The sequence below is a fragment of the Fragaria vesca genome, linkage group LG2, assembly GCF_000184155.1.
Source record: "Fragaria vesca subsp. vesca linkage group LG2, FraVesHawaii_1.0, whole genome shotgun sequence".
NCBI classification, from domain to species: Eukaryota; Viridiplantae; Streptophyta; class Magnoliopsida; order Rosales; family Rosaceae; genus Fragaria; species Fragaria vesca.
In genome coordinates, this window is record NC_020492.1 from 31,981,481 (window position 1) to 31,998,461 (window position 16,981).

Below are 16,981 nucleotides of genomic sequence, written 5' to 3' on the forward strand. Positions count from 1 at the left end.
TTGGCCGCAGCATCAAATCCTTATAAGATCCAGGTTGTATGTGTGGGAGATCGAGGACACGAGCTGCAGATCCTCATCACTCATCAGCACCACCACCCCTCCATCATCGCAGTCATCGATATCAATTTGATTCATGACTGTAATACCCCGGAATTTTGATATTAGTTTCTAATAGTATTTGGGAGTTTTTGAGTTAGAAGTTAGTGTGTTTTTGAGGTTCGAAGAAAGAGCGGAAGTGTTCGGACGCGTAATTTACCCGAAAGGGTTTTATGATTTTTGAAGGTTCAAGAGTTGACTTTTTAATCTGTTGGGTTTCTTGGAAAACTTCCTTCACGGAAGTTGTAGAGCATGACGATACGAGTTCGTAGACACGTGGCACGCATAAAACGGATTTAGTATGTGGAAGTTATGGCCATCGGAAGTTTGTGGTTTTAAAGGAATTTAGGGTTAAATAAGAAAAGTGTTAGTTTCCCTTTCATTTTTTACCGGAACCATCTCTTTCTCCCTCCCTTCTCTCTCTCGAGATACCTTCGGTATCTGAGTTTTCCCGCTGACCCAACCCGGACCCGGTTGACCCGACCCGGTTTTTCCGGCCAACTCCGGCGGACTCAGACGGCGGCACCGGTCGGAAACTCTTCCTCTCCTCGGCGTGATCTTCCCTGTGTAGGTGGGTGAAGACGACTCAAGCGGGTTTGAGAGAATCGAGCGTTGCAGCGGAGGTTGGCGGACCCGACTTCGACCCGAGGGTGTTCCGGCCGTGTGCGGCGGCGACGCAGCTTGGAACCAGTCGGGATAGACGCTCCTTGGCGTCCTGGTTCGTTTGCTGGTGGTCTTCTAGCGCGGCTCACGGTGTGGAGTTGCGGTGAAGGATTTCCAACCTTCCGGCCGGTTTTCCGACGTGCTCCGACCGATTGGGCGGGTACTCCAGGTATGAAAGATGTTTGGTTTCACTTGTTTGTCGTTTTGGGTTGATTGGAGTGTCAATAGAATGAGGTTTGGGGTGGCGCGTGGGACCCACGCGCAGTCGCCTTTGGCGGCGCGTGGAAGCGCGTCCGGGCAATGTGAATGGGTTAGTTTCTGTGTTAGCTAGTATGTGTTGCTGTGAGTGATTGCTTTTCGGATTAGATTCGGTTTTCCCTTAATTAATCTTTTGGAAATTAAGGAGATTGTTGTTGTAGATATGGCATGGTGTGTGTCAACTTTTCTATGATCTTGAGAGGTTTCGGGGAAAGCTTGTTCTCAAGGGACAAGTCTTTGGGTTAATTGAGGTCAAGCTCCAAGAGTGAAATGTCATAGTCGCAACTAGTAAGTGATAATCACTTGTTTTGTTGGTCACTAAGTTGATTTGTGCTATCTAGGTGTTGGACAAGTTGGTGTTGTGCTTGTTCTTGAGTTTCTTTTGTGAAGACGCAGCGGGATCTTTAGGTGAGTAACATCTCACCAAGGTCCACTTTCGGACCAATTATTTTATAATTATTATGATGTGATTGTGATGTTGATTTTGAAGATGATTATGATGATGATTGTGATGTTAATGATAATGATTATTGTTATGATGATGTTGAGGTTAATGATAATGATGAAATGTTGATGATATGATGATTATGATGCAATTTTTATATTGTGAGTAAATCTCACGTGGGTTCTTAAGGAACCGAGTTTATTTTTATAATTTTATTATTATTAATAGTGAAGTTGTCCTTGAAGGAAAATGACTTTGTTTTTAAAAATAAATGAGCTTAATCGTCAACAGCTCATGATAAGTGAAAACAAGTTTTCTATTAAAAATAAATCTTTCAAAAAGACTTTCGATCATGTGATATGGTGATGTTGAAATATGGTTGTTGATAGATTATTCTAGTGGGAATATCTATGTCTTTGTTTATATAAATATATCTAGGTGGGAAAGATATAATTTATGAAGTGCTCTTGTGTTGTTGTTGATGATATTTTTATATTTTGAATTGTTGTTTAAATAGTCAAACCGGGTTCCTAGCCTTTAATCAGGTGACAGGTTACGGTTATGATTATATTTATTATTTTGCGATTTGATAAGTGTTATGATGGGAGAGTATTGAAATGTGTGCCTTAGTGGTGATTGTGTGCATTAGTTGTGTATGTGTGTGTCTTAGTGGTGATTATCAGATTAGGAGCCTTCGTGGTGGACCGGGAACCAAGCCTTGGCCAGGTGATTGGTTACGGTCAGTATAGAGCTCTAGTCTGTCAGTCGGTACTTCATGGGGGATGACTAAGTGTTGACGAACCCATGAGTACGCATTTGTTTGGTTACTTATGGGGATGACTAAGTGTTGGCGAACTCATAAGTAAGAATAGAGAAATGTTTGCGTGATATTTTTATATGTTGTTTAAATTTCTTACTTTGAGTATCTCCTAAACTATGCTTATCCGCAGGAGATTCTTAAATCTTAATTGTGTGATTTTAATAGAATTCTTGAACTATGTTTATTTATAGGATTCATTTATGATTTTGAGTGATTTTAAATTATTGTGTTTTCTTAATTGTTTCTTTTGAATTCTCTTGCTTTTAGGCGATTCCTGAACTAAGTTGCTAATTGCAGGAATTACCAGTTGTAATTATATGTGATGTTGGGTTATTATTTTGGGAGTTACTCATACGAGCTTTTTAGCTTACCGGGTTTGTTGTTTACAACCCGGTGCACCAATTCATGGTGTAGGGGTTAGACCTGTAGGTGATGATCAGAAGGTTTGAGGCCGTGGCCTAGGAGCTGGGTTTTTGACGATATACATTTATTTGTATTTTATGGTAGTTGTTTTTGAGCTCATGTGAGCGAAGTAGTTTATTACTAGACTTTTGGAAGTTGATGTAATTAAGGAGATTAAATGTTTAACTCGGTTGATGAGTTTATCGACATTTACATTTCCAGTGTTTGTTTTTAGTTTTTGAGCTCATGAGCAGGTTATGAGATATTTAGAATTTGAGTTTTATTATGCCAAATTTTTGAAATTTATCCTTCGAAAATTGGGGTGTGACAATGACAATCCCAATCTTTGACTCCTTTGATCACAACCCGATCGGTTTCATTATTGGCATGGACGGGCGTAAATATATATTATGGAGTTGCAAAACAAAATAACAAAGAAATGGTCGAACTCGGAACTCTATGCCTTCTCTACTTTTTCTTTTCTGCTTTGATGGTTGCATAACCACTGCATATCACCTAATATGATTGAGGGAGACTGAGACTTGAGGGAGAATTGGGAATAGGGTTGGGTTTGTATATCGATGTTCAATTGGTGATGAAATAAGGTGTTAGAGATCATGATGAATTTGCCGCCGTAGGGGGGGGGGGCTGGGTTTATCAAAATAAGGCTTAATTACACTCTGGTTTATCAAAATGAGAGATGGAGACGAGAGAGTTTCAGGAGGAAGAAGAAAAATATTGCATGAAGTATGAAAGGGCAAAAGTACCCTTTAAATTTTGTCAACTAACAGTCGACTAACGGAACAAATGACTATATATACCAAAATTCAGTCAAGTTGGGAACTTGAGATACCATTGTGATATTTTCAAAACTTGGGATACCAAAATTTTTAAAGACCAAAAGTTGAAACACTATTTGGACGAATTTCTCTTTTGAAAATTTGTTTGGTTTTTACCTTCTTTGCTAAATATAGTTGTACAAGTCATGTAGAGTTATGAATTATCTAGATATCAGATTAAAATATGGGTTTGAGTTGGTCCAGTTGGATATAACTATACGAGGCCACGTATTATCTTTATATAGATGTCAAACTTAGAGAGTTAAGAGTTACGAATAGAAACACATTCATTTATAGCAGAGTCTTAAGATATGATACAATATGTAAATTTTTTTAAAGAATTATGATATATACCAACGTCTCTTAACATCGAATATATACTTTAACCCAAAAAGAAAAAGAAAAGCTTCTTTTGATAAGAGTTTAAAAAAAAAAAAAAAAAAAAAAAAAAAGTAAAGAATCTAAAATCTTTATATGTTGCATTTTCATTTTAAAGTTGGTTCAATATATGTTGCATTTCAATAACTCCATGTACTAAATCTAGAGAAACAAGGATGCAACAAGAAGGGTAATTTAGAAACTTGGAGGTATATGAGAAAGCATCGGGACAATGTGTGAGCTTTGATAAAAGTAGTATATGTTTTTCAAGAAATATGAACCGAGATACTCAAGAGGGCTTAGCAGATGTGTTAGGGGTTAGAAGAGTTGATAGGCATGATAAGTACCTCGGCCTTCCAACATAGGTCAACTATAAATCTGAAGCTTTTCAGTTCATTTTGGAGAAAACAAAAAATAAGATGAAAAGTTGGAAAGACAAGACTCTGAGTATGGCTGGGAAGGAAGTGATGATTAAGGCTGTTGTTCAATCGGTTCCGTCATATGGTATGAGTTGCTTTGAGTTACTAAAGCATATGTGTATGGAGATGCATTGTTTCATGGCGGAGTTTTGGTGGGGGGATACGGAGTGGGGTAGGAAGATTCACTGGATGGCTTGGGATAAATTGTGTGTGCCGAAGGATGAGGGTGGTCTTGGTTTTCGGAATATGTGGCAATTCAATCAGGCCTTGTTGGCAAAGCAGGGGTGGAGGATTTTGAAGGAACCTAACTCTCTACTTGCTAGAGTCCTTAAAGAAAAATATTACCCTAATTCAAATTTTTTGAAAGCAAGTGTGAAGCCAGGAGACTCTTATGCTTAGAGGAGCCTCATGAAGGGTAAGCAGGTTCTAGTTAATGGTTCGCAGTATTTGGTGGGTTCTGGAACCTCTATTTCAGTTTGGAATGATCCATGGTTGCCGAGACCGTACACATTCAAACCCTTCTTTGCCAGTGATGGAGGGATTAGAGGATCTAGTGGTGGCAGACCTCATCGATGAGGATTCTCGGAGCTGGTCTCTAGAGTGGCTAGAAGAATTGTTTACCCGTGAGGAGGTGGATATGATACGACGGATACCTCTCAGTGCAAGAAAAGGGGCAGATGTGTTAATATGGCATTATGATAAGAGAGGATAGTATTCAGTGAAGAGTGGGTATAAGGTAGCAAGCAACATATATGGAAAGTTTGGGGGTACAAGCCTCATCTTCGTCTGGCCATACTGCAACTCTCGGGTTGTGGAGGTGTGGAAGGCTAATGTACAACCTAAAGTCCGAGCTTTTGCATGGAGATTACTCAAACAAATTCTTCCTACAAAAGAAGCATTATCAAGGAGAAGGGTTTCGGTGGGTGATGGTTTTTGTCTTCTCTGCATGGGAGAACCTGAGACTAGTGTTCATCTATTCAAGGAATGTAAGGTACGTGATTGCATGCACGTGGATACACTCACCAATTGGGTTGCGTGCTCATAACCATGAAGCAGCTTCAAATTTGTAGGAGTGGTTGGAAGGAATGGTGCACGTACTGAATAAGGAAGATGTTGATATGTTGTTTATGTTTTTGTGGGCCATTTGGGAGGAGAGAAACAGGTTGTTATGGAATGGAGGAAGCTTTAATCCTAGGCATGTGGCAATGTGGTCTATGAAACTTCTCCAAGAGTACCAATCTTGGCACCCACGAAGTGGGAACGAGAAGCTGCGATCTAGATAACAAAAATGAGTGGCCCCTCCTTCTGGAAGGCTTAAGCTAAATTATGATGGGGCTTATAATATCGATACTGGGTGTGGAGGTGTTGGTATGATTATTAAAGGAGTGGGTGGTACATTTGTGGCAACATGGTCAAAGCATTTCAGTCATCTCAGCTCAGCTCTTCATAGTGAAGCTGAGGCATGTAGAGCTAGCCTACAGATAGCTATCGACCAAGGTTAGAGGAATATAGAGATGGAGAGTGACTCGGTGGCTATTGTCACTGCGTTGAATAATAGGGAATTTCTTCCCTATGAGGTGAGTCGAATTTTAGAAGATTGCATTGTTATGATTCAAAGTTTTGAGTTATGTAGAATTCGGCATATCCACCGCGAAGCAAATGGTGTGGCAGATCGGTTAGTGCACTTTGCTAGTAGAGGTCATGTTGTTGACCTTATGGTAGATGAGGCCCCTGACTTTATACAAGATGTTCTCTTCATAGATTCATGTAATGGTAGTTCTACTCAGAGTGTAGGTATTATGTTCCCCCTGATAGAGCAAAGTATTATCAATAATAATGTGGGCGTGGGTTCCAAACCCCGCTTTTCTTCAAAAAAAAAAAAAGAAACTTGATAATTATAATTCCAGTTAAAAACGAAAACCAAAATGCGCTTGCTACTAATTAAATCCCTTAATAACAATGAAACCCAAAGCGAAAACTAAAACCCCACTCAGACAAGGAATTAGTAGTTGCCCGAACTCATATATAGCAACCCTCTCCCTCACACTTGTCTAATCCATTCCACTCCACTCCACTCTCTTCTTTCTTCAATCTTTCTCAAAACCAGAGAAACCATGCCGAAGCTAAAGAGAGCAAACTCGTCTGCTTCGTCCATCTCCATTATGCCTTCTTCACTTCCAAATGCTCTTAGGGTTCGGGCCACGCGCAGCGGCATCAAGATCAGAGTCTCCGGTCTTGTTCAACAAAACCACCCCAAAATGATGTCGTCGCCATTGTTCTGCAGAAAGACTTGTTCATCAAGAAGAAAGAGAATCAAGAATAGGATGAGATCAATGGAAGATATAATGAAAGACGACAGGTCGTTGTTTGTTGGTTTGCGGCGTTGTTTTGGGGAGGCCGACTTTGGTTCACGGCCGGAGCGATCTTCCTTGGACTTTGCTGAAGTCCCAGATGAAACACAACAAGTTACGTCAAGCTGATGCAAGCCTTAGACGTCATGCACGAGTGTTTTACACCATCTAAGGACCCCATGACTCACAAGGACGTGGTGGAGGACGTCATCTTCAACAAGGACAGAGAGTTCTACACGGTAGTTTTGGAGAAAGGAGACAAGGTGGCGATGGTGGCAAATGTGAGGGTTCATGATGACTTGGCGGAGGCGCCACTGGTGGCGACAGGGTTTGAGTTTCAGAGGCAAGGGACGTGTAAGGTGTTGATGAGTGAGATTGAGAAGTGGCTTAGGGAGTATGGAGTTGAGAGGCTTGTGTTGCCTTCAGTGCAAAGCGCGATGAAGACATGGACGAGTAGTTCGATGGGGTTTGAGACTATGACTGAGGATGAGAGAACTGATCTTCTCATTGCTTATGACTGCATGGATTTTCAAGACACAGTTATGACACGACCCACCCCAAATTTCACCCTGAACCCCGGAGTAAGCCGTGCGGGGACCACCTCCAAGGAAAATTTACTGAAAAGATTGAGAAAAAAATCTCCCTTGAAAATGGACAACCCTAACTCGAAAATTCCAAATTACACTCTTAATACAACACGTCCAAACATCACATAATTATCCTTCAGAAATTCTAAACATAATATACAATAATCTCAAAGTATTCAGAGCTACTAGACACTAGCGGAAGCAAGAAAACACGAGTAGGTTAAACATGTAACCTACTGATGAAAACTGGCGGAAATGCGGGTGACTATGCCTCGCCTCCTACTAGATCCAACCCGAACTCTGCAGACTGGGCAATTTAAAACGAAGGGCCTAGGGGAAAACATTTAATAATGTTAGAGTGAGTGGACAAAAATAAAATAATAAATAAAATATTTATGTTTCCCCAAATTAATTTCTAAGGAAAAATCGAATGCATACCGCAAGCGATAAAACTTTTATCTCATAAAATATCGAGCCTCTCAGACTCTATAATATATGTATGTATTTACACTCGTCCATACTCCTTATATAAATTCATGGGTCTATATAGGGCTACTACGCTCGCGTCCAACGCTCACGTCACTCCTTAATGCAGTGCTACATTACGCCATTAAGGTGGACAGACGGGTGTATAAATATGTGTCCATACCCCCTATGTGAATTAAACACTCATATAGGGCTACTACGCTCACGTCCAACGCTCACGTCACACCATAATGCGGCTATATGCTACGCCATTAAGGTGGACAGACACATAAGGCTAGCTAGCATTTTTATACATACTCTCCTCATAAATACATATTTATATTCACCGAAAATCCCATTTTCGGTAACTCTCCAAGAGAAATAAAATCGTCAAAATAAAATGACGTCAAAATGCTCCACAACAATAATTGTTCATCTATGAACTATCACATGCATTTTATTTAAAACAAAGGTCCACTCACAAATTAGGCCTAAGCCTGACGTCGATCTGGGGTCTCGTCTGCTCGAGCCTCCTCACGTCCTGATCCAAAAATAATATTAATTTCCCAACTAATAATCCAATATTTAGTCAAAATAGGCAAAATTACCCGAGAGCCATAAATACGCTCATCATTGCCAAACTTCGATATTCTTAAATCGAAATGATCCGAACAATATCATACTCGACAGTCGTAAAAACAACCTCCCCAAAAATACGACTTAAATCCTACAGCCGGATTCTTCATTAATTAACCGCCAAAAATACCAAACTTCGGAAATTTATAAACCTATCCAAAACTCATCCAAAAATTCCATAACTCGCTTCAATATAATCCCCTTAATATTCCACATTTAAAACCCTAAAAATCTCCCAAACCGCGGCGGCGCCGGAGGCCAATTCCGATGACCTCCAAAACCTATGAAATTTTGATAGCATCTTCCTCTCATCATGCTCTATAACTTTCCTAACTAGCACAAACACCAATTCCAAGCCTAACTAAGGTAATCGACTAAAAACATAAAAAATGCTATAGAATTTCAACTTCACATTTCTCCTTACCTAGCTCAAGAGAGGGTGAGCTGTTTGGAGGGGTTGCTGCACGGGAGGAGGGCTACAAAACGAGCCAAGGATCGCCGGTTTTGGTGGCCGGAGGAGGGAGCTCTGGCGAGAGAACCACCACGGCAGCTAGCGGCTCCTGGCGTCGTTGCTCTCTCACGGCGGCGCTAGGGGAGAGCTGCTACCGGCCTAGAATGGAAGCTGGGTCGGAGGCAGTCAGTTTAGGACCGGAGCGGCGGCAGATGGTGGCCGGACGGCGGCAGGAGGACGGCCAGAAAACCGGACAGCGGGAGGGGCTCGGGAGAGAGAGGGAACCGGGAGGAGAAAAGAGAAGAAAAAGAGAAAAGAAAAAATGGGCCTCTAACACCCGGTCCAACAACCTTATACACCAAAACCCACTCTAAAATTTACACCCCAAAATAATACCCTAATAAAAATTACCTTTTACTAGCTAAAATTTACCATTTTTTACCGTCGTCATATTTTCTCCCACAAATAATTCCCCGAAATTAATCGTCCCTTAAAACACCTCTAGGGACCAATTAAACTATTACCTCAATGACGGAGACGGTAAAATTCTTATTATAATCAAGCTAGTAAATAAGGTAAAAATTTAAAGGTCGGGATGTGACGTTATGTGCCAGAAGCAACTCTTGAAGAAGAAGAAGAAGAAGAAGAAGAAGAAGAAGAAGAAGAAAAAGAAGAAGAATGAGAACTGTGATAGCGTGTCTAGTGATGGCTCTACAATATCTCATGAAGATCAAAGCTCAAAGGTAGCCATGAGTACATTTATCTGTGGAGGATGATTGATGAATGCTGATGAAGCTGAGCAAAGCTCAAAGCTGGCCATGAGATTAATTATATGTATAGGAATGTGATGGCTACTTTAGTTTTGTATGCTTCTAAAATGTAATTTCAATTGTACAGAAAATTCAATTCAATTCCTAATTCAAGGCTTTGTTTAATTTGGTTTTTAAGTACTATGTTCTTGATTTTTACCATGCTTCATAGCCGATTCAACGATCAAAACATAGCTACGTAAAAATTTGGAGTGACCGATTTAAGTTTAGTCTTAAGAGCATCATAACTTAGATTGAAAAGTTTCAACCATTTTATGACCCAAGAGTACTCCATGATTGCTAGGAAGAAACTGCTTTCAACTAAGCTAGCCACTACATGTACTATTTTCTGGTTATCAGAAAAAGGTGTCGAAGGCTAATCAGAAAAATTATAATGGGATCACTTCAATACCATCCTGATATATGACTGGTTGTCTAGAAAACCCTAGAAAAAAAAAAAAAATACAGAACCTCAATGAACACTAGAGCTTGTCTACAATAATATACAGATTACAACCATTTTGGGGCTTCTGAGGCCAAAGAATCATAAGGCATTCTCAGACAACAATGTCTTTAACACTGTCAAAAACAGCCTCCGGTTGTGCTAGTTTAAGCGCGCATTCTCAGTCATCCTCCTGAGCTCATCTGGCTTGGTGCTAGCTGAACCATTCTGCCACAATCTTGGCTGTTTCCTTGGGACTTCTGGTGAAGACACCAACACCATTGTCTACCACATAAGGCACATGCATTGCCCTTTTCCTGGGTTGTCACTTAGTTAGTACTGGTTACACTTAATCAAATTGTCTAAAAAAATGGAGAAATTCAAGAGAGGAGAAAATGTCACTAATTTGTCCAGGAATGTAGTCATTGAGAATAATATGAAGCCCCTTCTAATCAAGGCCTTTGCGATTGTGCCTGGACCAGCTTATAGAAGATTGGAAAAAGAAAATCTCATTAGTCACAAATTATGAAATTGGTTAGGCAAGTTTTTAGATTGGAACCAGATAAACTTGGTCTCAGTTTACCTTTGTTATGATGCAGTCACAAGATCCCTTCCATTTATCCATTTGTGTCTCAAATCTTTTAACCTGCAAGTTCCAAAGATGTAAATGTGTTTTCCCCAATGCGAAAATGTGCCAAAGTTTTATACACAGCAGGTTTCAACAAGCAAGGCGCATTGCCACCAACTACAGTAAAACCAAACAAAACGAGGTCAGTAAACTATAAAACAAATAAATCCGAACCAAATCGCCTCATTACAAAGTGGTCTGCGTCACCAACTATCCGTACTATAATGAGAGCGGGCAACACGAAATGGAAGCATCTCGAGACTCCTTTCTTCCGTAGCCCCTTTATCAAGGGAAGGCTTCATGATTACGTACAGGGCTTGCACTTTGACGACAGGAGCAGGGACGACGCTGTATACTGCAACAACGCAGTTCATTGGATCAGAGACGGAAGTGCGTCAAGTATGCCCTTCTGCACATTGGATGGTAGGCATGAATTCAGAAGAGAGGAACCTGATGTGCTGCACTACTTTGAGATAAGCCAAGAGCGTTTGCTTGTCGTGTCGGTTATCCCTCCTGTCCCCTCGGTGGTCGAAAACATTCCACTGGATGTTACTTCTGGCTCCTTGTATCCAACTACGTGGCCGAGATTGAATCAGAGATACTTTGGGGAGTACGGTGGCTGTTTGTACTTTATTGAAACTTATTAGCATTGTGTGACCCAATTTGATGTCATGGAGATGGAGAGGGACTACTCTGCCTGGTTTGTCAAGTTACTCAAGTATCATGTTGATCTTAATCTGTTAGTCGAAACAGGTCTTTCTGGACAAGATTAGGATCCTCTTATTGTCTTGTGCTGCCTTTCTCAAGCGGAGGAGAGCATTCAACATACAAGTGATGAGGTTACCGATTCTTCGATTGATCTTTTGTTGCACATGCCTGGTAAGGTCATATCTTATAATTTGAGGAGTGAGACCTTTAAGACATCTATTGAGCTAGCCAATAAGGAACTTTCTCTAGCTTCAGGTGATGATTATCGTCTTCGAGATGATGTTACTTTTCTTTCATGGAGACTTTAGCTTGTTTGTGAGGATGAAATCTTTTATGTGTTCTGTACATGTTATGCAGTTGTTGCCATTTAAGAGATACCTATCTATTTCTTACAATGGTTCTTTCTGGATTATTAGTCATTTGAGTGGGTTGTGAGAATCAAATTATGCTTTGTATTAGAAAGTTCTATTTACTAATATATTACAGTGGTTCTTTCCAAGTTGTCAAAAAAGAACAAGCCAAAAATCGGCTAATGATTGACAAAATGATGATATAATGGTTACATTATTTGTGGGAACTCGAGTTGCCTACCATCTATGACGAATATGACTTGAAGAATGTGTTGCGGGTTTAACAGTTCCTCGAACAACATAACAGCAGTAGAGGTGACTCTGATCCTCATGTATCTTCTTCATGTTAGGCCGCAATAGTTACATGAAAATTTCAGAATTCTGAGCTTCCTTTATGCTGAATGGTTAGCTTTTATGTTCTAAACTCAGTTAGTTATCAGTGCTAATGTTCAATTTCGTAAATATGCATGTATAAATGAAAATGTGCTAAGCATGCATCGTGTTGCTATTGGGATAATCTAACTAAACTAAGGCTGATTGTTGGATAGCACAAAAATGGAGGTATTGTGTAATAGTATAGCTCCAACAAGTAATTCATTTTATGATAAGACATATAGGAAAAGAGCAAATGTATTCCAGCAGATTACATCAAAATTCAGGGCATGTAATCGAACTAGCGTACATACCGAAATCATGTTTTACAAATTATTTAAAACTGATTGAAAAAAATTCACAAATACTGTCAACTGTGTATAATTTGATAAATATGAAATATCAGTATTGTAAGTTTATAACTACATGAAAGTTTCACAAAATCTTCATGCATATTAATAGTTTCAAATTGTAGGCATAGAACGATGTATACATCTTGCCCTGGATTCATGTGTTGATTTAAGATTCGTTGACGAAGTTGAACCATTACTTCTGACAAACAAAGTAACATCCCAGACCCTCCGCAAGCTAGTATTGTTTACACTTCCATTTCTCAATGGATTCCATCTTTCTTTCTAATCTGGTTTTGTATTGGAATTTTGAATTCTCTGCTGACATGTATATGCAACTCAAAATTGGAACTAGGTTGTTGTTTGGTCATGCTCCATTTATAAGAGCCAATGCAAGAAATTGCCTAGCAAAAATGAGGCTGGGATCGACACATATGATCACAGAAACTACGGTGCCCCAGTGCACGCTATAATTGGAATGGCTAGCTTTTCCTTGGACGAGTTCCCCAGTGGTGTAAGTCCTCTCTCTCTACCATATCACTCTTCAAGTATGTGCCCATAATTGTAGAGTTATGTTCTTCGTTGTTCTTTACATGGAACTGGGACTTAAATCGATCAGATTCAGAATAGTTGGAGTTTATCAAGGCGTGCCCAACAGGGTTATCTCAGAGGGCATGCAACATGGACAAATATCAAGTGGAGGTGAGTATATGCAAACTTGAGATTAGCACTTTATATTGCATAGCATATACATTAACTTCAAGGCTGCCAGAGTTCAGAAACTACAATGCGCAGATCACTAAATTCTTTCACGTTTGTTTGTTTCAGTTTGTGATGCAGGAACAAGAAAAGTTGAGGACAGCTTCCACATTACAAAAGCACAAGTTAGATAGATTGAGTTCACCTGTTCATATAGAGACCAGTCATTTGCAAGGGGAGAGAAACGTTCTACGACTCCCCACCAAATCTCAACTACAACTCCATGAACACCTGCCAACTTGAGTGCTTTTAGAGATACTGTCAAGGCATTGAGTGTGAAACAACAAAAAATTGAGCAAATTTAAAAAACAAATATACATATGAAGCAACAATAAGATAAATGTGGAAATAACTAAAACTGGGAATTGGGAATTGGGAAGGGATCAAAATAATAAATTGCAATGTCCGGCATAACGGTCCTTTAACTTATGGGTAATACTTAACTTGGCCTCATCAATGACTCTCGAAAACATGATATGAAAAGGAGAAGAAATAATATTCTTCACCTCCTAATCCTTGGAATCCCAGAACCATCTATGTAGAATGCATCAACAGGCATCATCACATAGACAGGAATTCTCTTATGTCTCGAAGAAGACAGTATCGAAGGCCTTGATTTCTCTTGGGCACTGATGCTATAACAATACACAGCGTGTCTAATTAGCCACCATTTTTAGTAGCATCACATACACATCATCAACTCCCAAGTACAACTATCACCAATCCAATTTCAACTTCCGAAACCAATAAACAAGCTCAAAAATTTCAATAACTCAAACTCTGGGTTTCTCTTTAACAAAATGAACGCTGGCCTTTCAAATATTACGTAAACCCCAATACAAGATTAACACAAAACCTCTGCCATGAAATGAAAAGAAACGAGAGACGAGAAATGGGAAATGTGACCTGAGAATGGTTCCGGCGAGAGATGGGAAGAGGGCGTGTTTGAAAAGAGGAATGCTGGAAACGTTTCGGAGATTGGGTTGTCTGAAGCGGAGTGAGCATTTGCAGACAACTCCACCATTCAGACACCCACTTCTCTTCTCTACTGGATTACTTGCAACTCTAGTTTCCTTTTATTTTTGTTTTTATTTTCTGTTCATATTTTTTTCCTCAATAAGCTACTTACTTGTACCCAAAAAAAAAAAAATCTATTTACTTGGCCGTTTATACTTTTCCTGGTGAACCTTCCTTTTTTGCTCAAAAACCCCCTAAATGCTATCTATTTATTAAAATAATAATAAACGTTTTTTAAAAAAAACATAACACGTGCTGTATTCGTATCGTACACGTACTGTACGAGTATTGTACGCATAACTTACGCGTATCGGACGCGTTATAACGCGCATATATACTCCTTCTGACCGCGCCAAACGCCCAAACCTTTCTTTTCTCTCAGATCTTTCTAAATCCCTAAATCGAATCGATCTCTTTCTCCCGAAATCCCTAATCTCTCTCGAAATCCCTAAATCGAATGCTGTGCTGTGCTTTTGCGATTCTGAATCCCGAGTATAGTTATTTGTTTTACGCTATGTGTGTCTGATTATTACATAGATTATATGATTATTAGTTTCTGAATCTGAAAGGATAGTGTTGTGAATTTTAGGTTTTCGGGTTTGCGTTTTCAATTCTCTGTTAGTGTTGTTTTTTTTTGTAGATTAAATAGAATTTCTGTGCTCTGTGTTCTGTTGTTTCCGTCTCTCAGTTTCTCTATTATTAGTTTCTGAATCTAGAAGGATAGTGTTGTGAATATTGGCTATTGGGGTTTGCGTTTTCAATTCTGTTGGTGTTGTTTTTTTGTAGATTAAAATATAATTTGTTTGTTCTGTTTCTGTTGTTTGTTTGCGGAAAATGGCAGGGTGTGGAGATGAGGTTGTTACATTGGCTGCGAATCTGCAAGGCCACGAGAAGGCTATAACTGGTATTGCCCTTCCCGAGAGGAGTGGCGAGCTTTATACTTCTAGTAAAGATGGAACTGTCCGAGTTTGGGATTGCAATACTGGTCGGTGCAAGTGGGTGGTTGATCTTGGTTGTCCAGTTGGGGCTTTGATTAGTAATGGTCCATGGATTTTCTGCGGTGCTGATAATGTTGTCAAGGCATGGAACATTGAAACCAATGCTGAGTTTAGTCTAGATGGACCTGCCGTTGGCCAAGTTTGCGCTTTGGTATTTGATAAGGAAATGCTTTTTGCCGGGACTGACAAAGGCGTTATTTTGGTGTGGAAAGCTAAAGATGGTCAATTTGAACTTGTTGCATCTCTCACTGGCCACACGGCTACTGTTGTTTGTTTTATAATCGGATCCAAATTCACTAAGCTCTACTCAGGCTCGGAAGACCATACGATAAAGGTGTGGGATCTCAATTCTTTAGAATGTGTTGCAACACTGAGTGGACATTCTGATGTGGTCACGTCTCTTATATGCTGGGACCAGTTTTTGATCTCCTCGTCATTGGACTGCACCATAAAGGTGTGGCACATGACTGAAACCGACAACTTCAATTTGGAAGTGATATACACTCACAATGTTGAACATGGTATTATTGCTCTATCTGGGATGCACGATGCAGAAGATAATCCAGTCCTAATTTGTTGTTCTAGTGACAGTTCTATCCGCTTATATGATCAGCCATCGTTTGATCAGAGGGCTGTTTTATTTGGAAAGCAAGAAGTTCGGGCTATTCAGATAGGAGTTGGAGGGCTGTTCTTCATTGGAGATGCAAGTGGTCTCCTTTCTGTTTGGAAGTGGTTGGAGCCTGCAGTCAAAGTTAGGGGTGACAACAGGACTGCACTGCGTAAGAGAGGAAGGGAAGGAGTTGAGGGTTGTGGGTGGCAACCCAATAAACATATTTGCTCCAGGCTTATGTTAACATGATATGATCCACCTATTTGCCTTTCCTCTTGGTTCTGCTCCTGTGTTATCTTGGAGTTCCCTTAATCACTGCCGATCTGATTGATGCTTCGCTGTATGATAGTGGATTTGACGATCAAATCTTCAGACATAGAATCTCTTTCTGTTGCTGGCATTTTTAGGTTTTAAAGTTTAACGGTCTCTGCATATATTTCTTGCACCAAAGGTCTGTTTGATCAGTGATAATAAGTTGAGTTCCTTTTTTGTCTGAAAGTATTGTTTTTCCTGGTGCCATAGTTTCTTTATGATCTTGTTCATGTTGTTTCAGCCAAATGGAAATGTGGTCAGGGTAAATCTGAGATGATGAGAAACATCTGATGCTAGTGATATGTATATATTGTCTGGAGATTGGGAATCATTCTTTACCTTCAAAATGGTTGGTGTGTGCAATTTCCGAAATTTGGGCATGGAAATGATGGATTAATCGGCTGAAATTGTTCCGTCCGTTTGCACTCTTCAAGCTCCCTGTAGAATGAGCATCTCTGCTGCTTTGCTGAGGTTATGATTTATCAAATTGTTCGTGAAAGTAACATCTCGCTTGCTAACTACAGTGTGGATAGTGATTCAGATTCTGCTGTGTTATGATTGTTCCCCTCGTGTCACTATTGCTATGTTTGATTCGTCATAGCGGTTGAATCAAAGGTGTTATGGCCAATATAGTTGGAGCTTGGGGATTTGTTGAATGCTCTTATGGCTTAAAGTGATGTGTGGAATCTGACTCGTACGCATTTAATCTGCTGGAAAAGTTGGTTGTAATCTGGACTCCAGATATTGCAAGAGAGCTGACTACTGCTGTAAGACTTCCTATGGAGGAGGAATCACTGCGGCATACTACAAAGCATA

General features: G+C 39.9%; 3 protein-coding genes across 4 annotated transcripts; 2 read left to right on the forward strand and 1 right to left on the reverse strand.

Moving 5' to 3' along the window:
- Positions 1-4,350: 4,350 nt before the first annotated feature.
- Positions 4,351-4,719, forward strand: LOC101300420 (uncharacterized mitochondrial protein AtMg00310-like). Its single transcript, XM_004293138.1, has one exon. It carries the CDS (start codon positions 4,351-4,353, stop codon positions 4,717-4,719), a length of 369 nt encoding a protein of 122 aa, XP_004293186.1.
- Positions 4,720-13,113: 8,394 nt separating this feature from the next.
- Positions 13,114-14,276, reverse strand: LOC101303962 (inactive beta-amylase 4, chloroplastic-like). Of its 2 annotated transcripts, none has more exons than XM_004291762.1 (2): positions 14,135-14,276; positions 13,114-13,486 (listed from the first exon to the last, which is right to left on the reverse strand). In XM_004291762.1, the coding sequence occupies exons 1-2, from the start codon at positions 14,250-14,252 to the stop codon at positions 13,269-13,271; spliced, it is 336 nt and encodes a 111-aa protein (XP_004291810.1). In that variant the 5' UTR covers positions 14,253-14,276; the 3' UTR covers positions 13,114-13,268. The 2 variants fall into 2 exon arrangements, with proteins under 2 accessions (XP_004291810.1, XP_004291811.1); XM_004291763.1 differs by lacking the exon at positions 14,135-14,276 and adding an exon at positions 13,735-13,865.
- Positions 14,277-15,006: 730 nt separating this feature from the next.
- Positions 15,007-16,514, forward strand: LOC101304448 (zinc finger CCCH domain-containing protein 17-like). Its single transcript, XM_004291764.1, has 2 exons — positions 15,007-16,304; positions 16,407-16,514. The coding sequence occupies exon 1, from the start codon at positions 15,080-15,082 to the stop codon at positions 16,100-16,102; it is 1,023 nt and encodes a 340-aa protein (XP_004291812.1). The 5' UTR covers positions 15,007-15,079; the 3' UTR covers positions 16,103-16,304; positions 16,407-16,514.
- Positions 16,515-16,981: the final 467 nt, after the last annotated feature.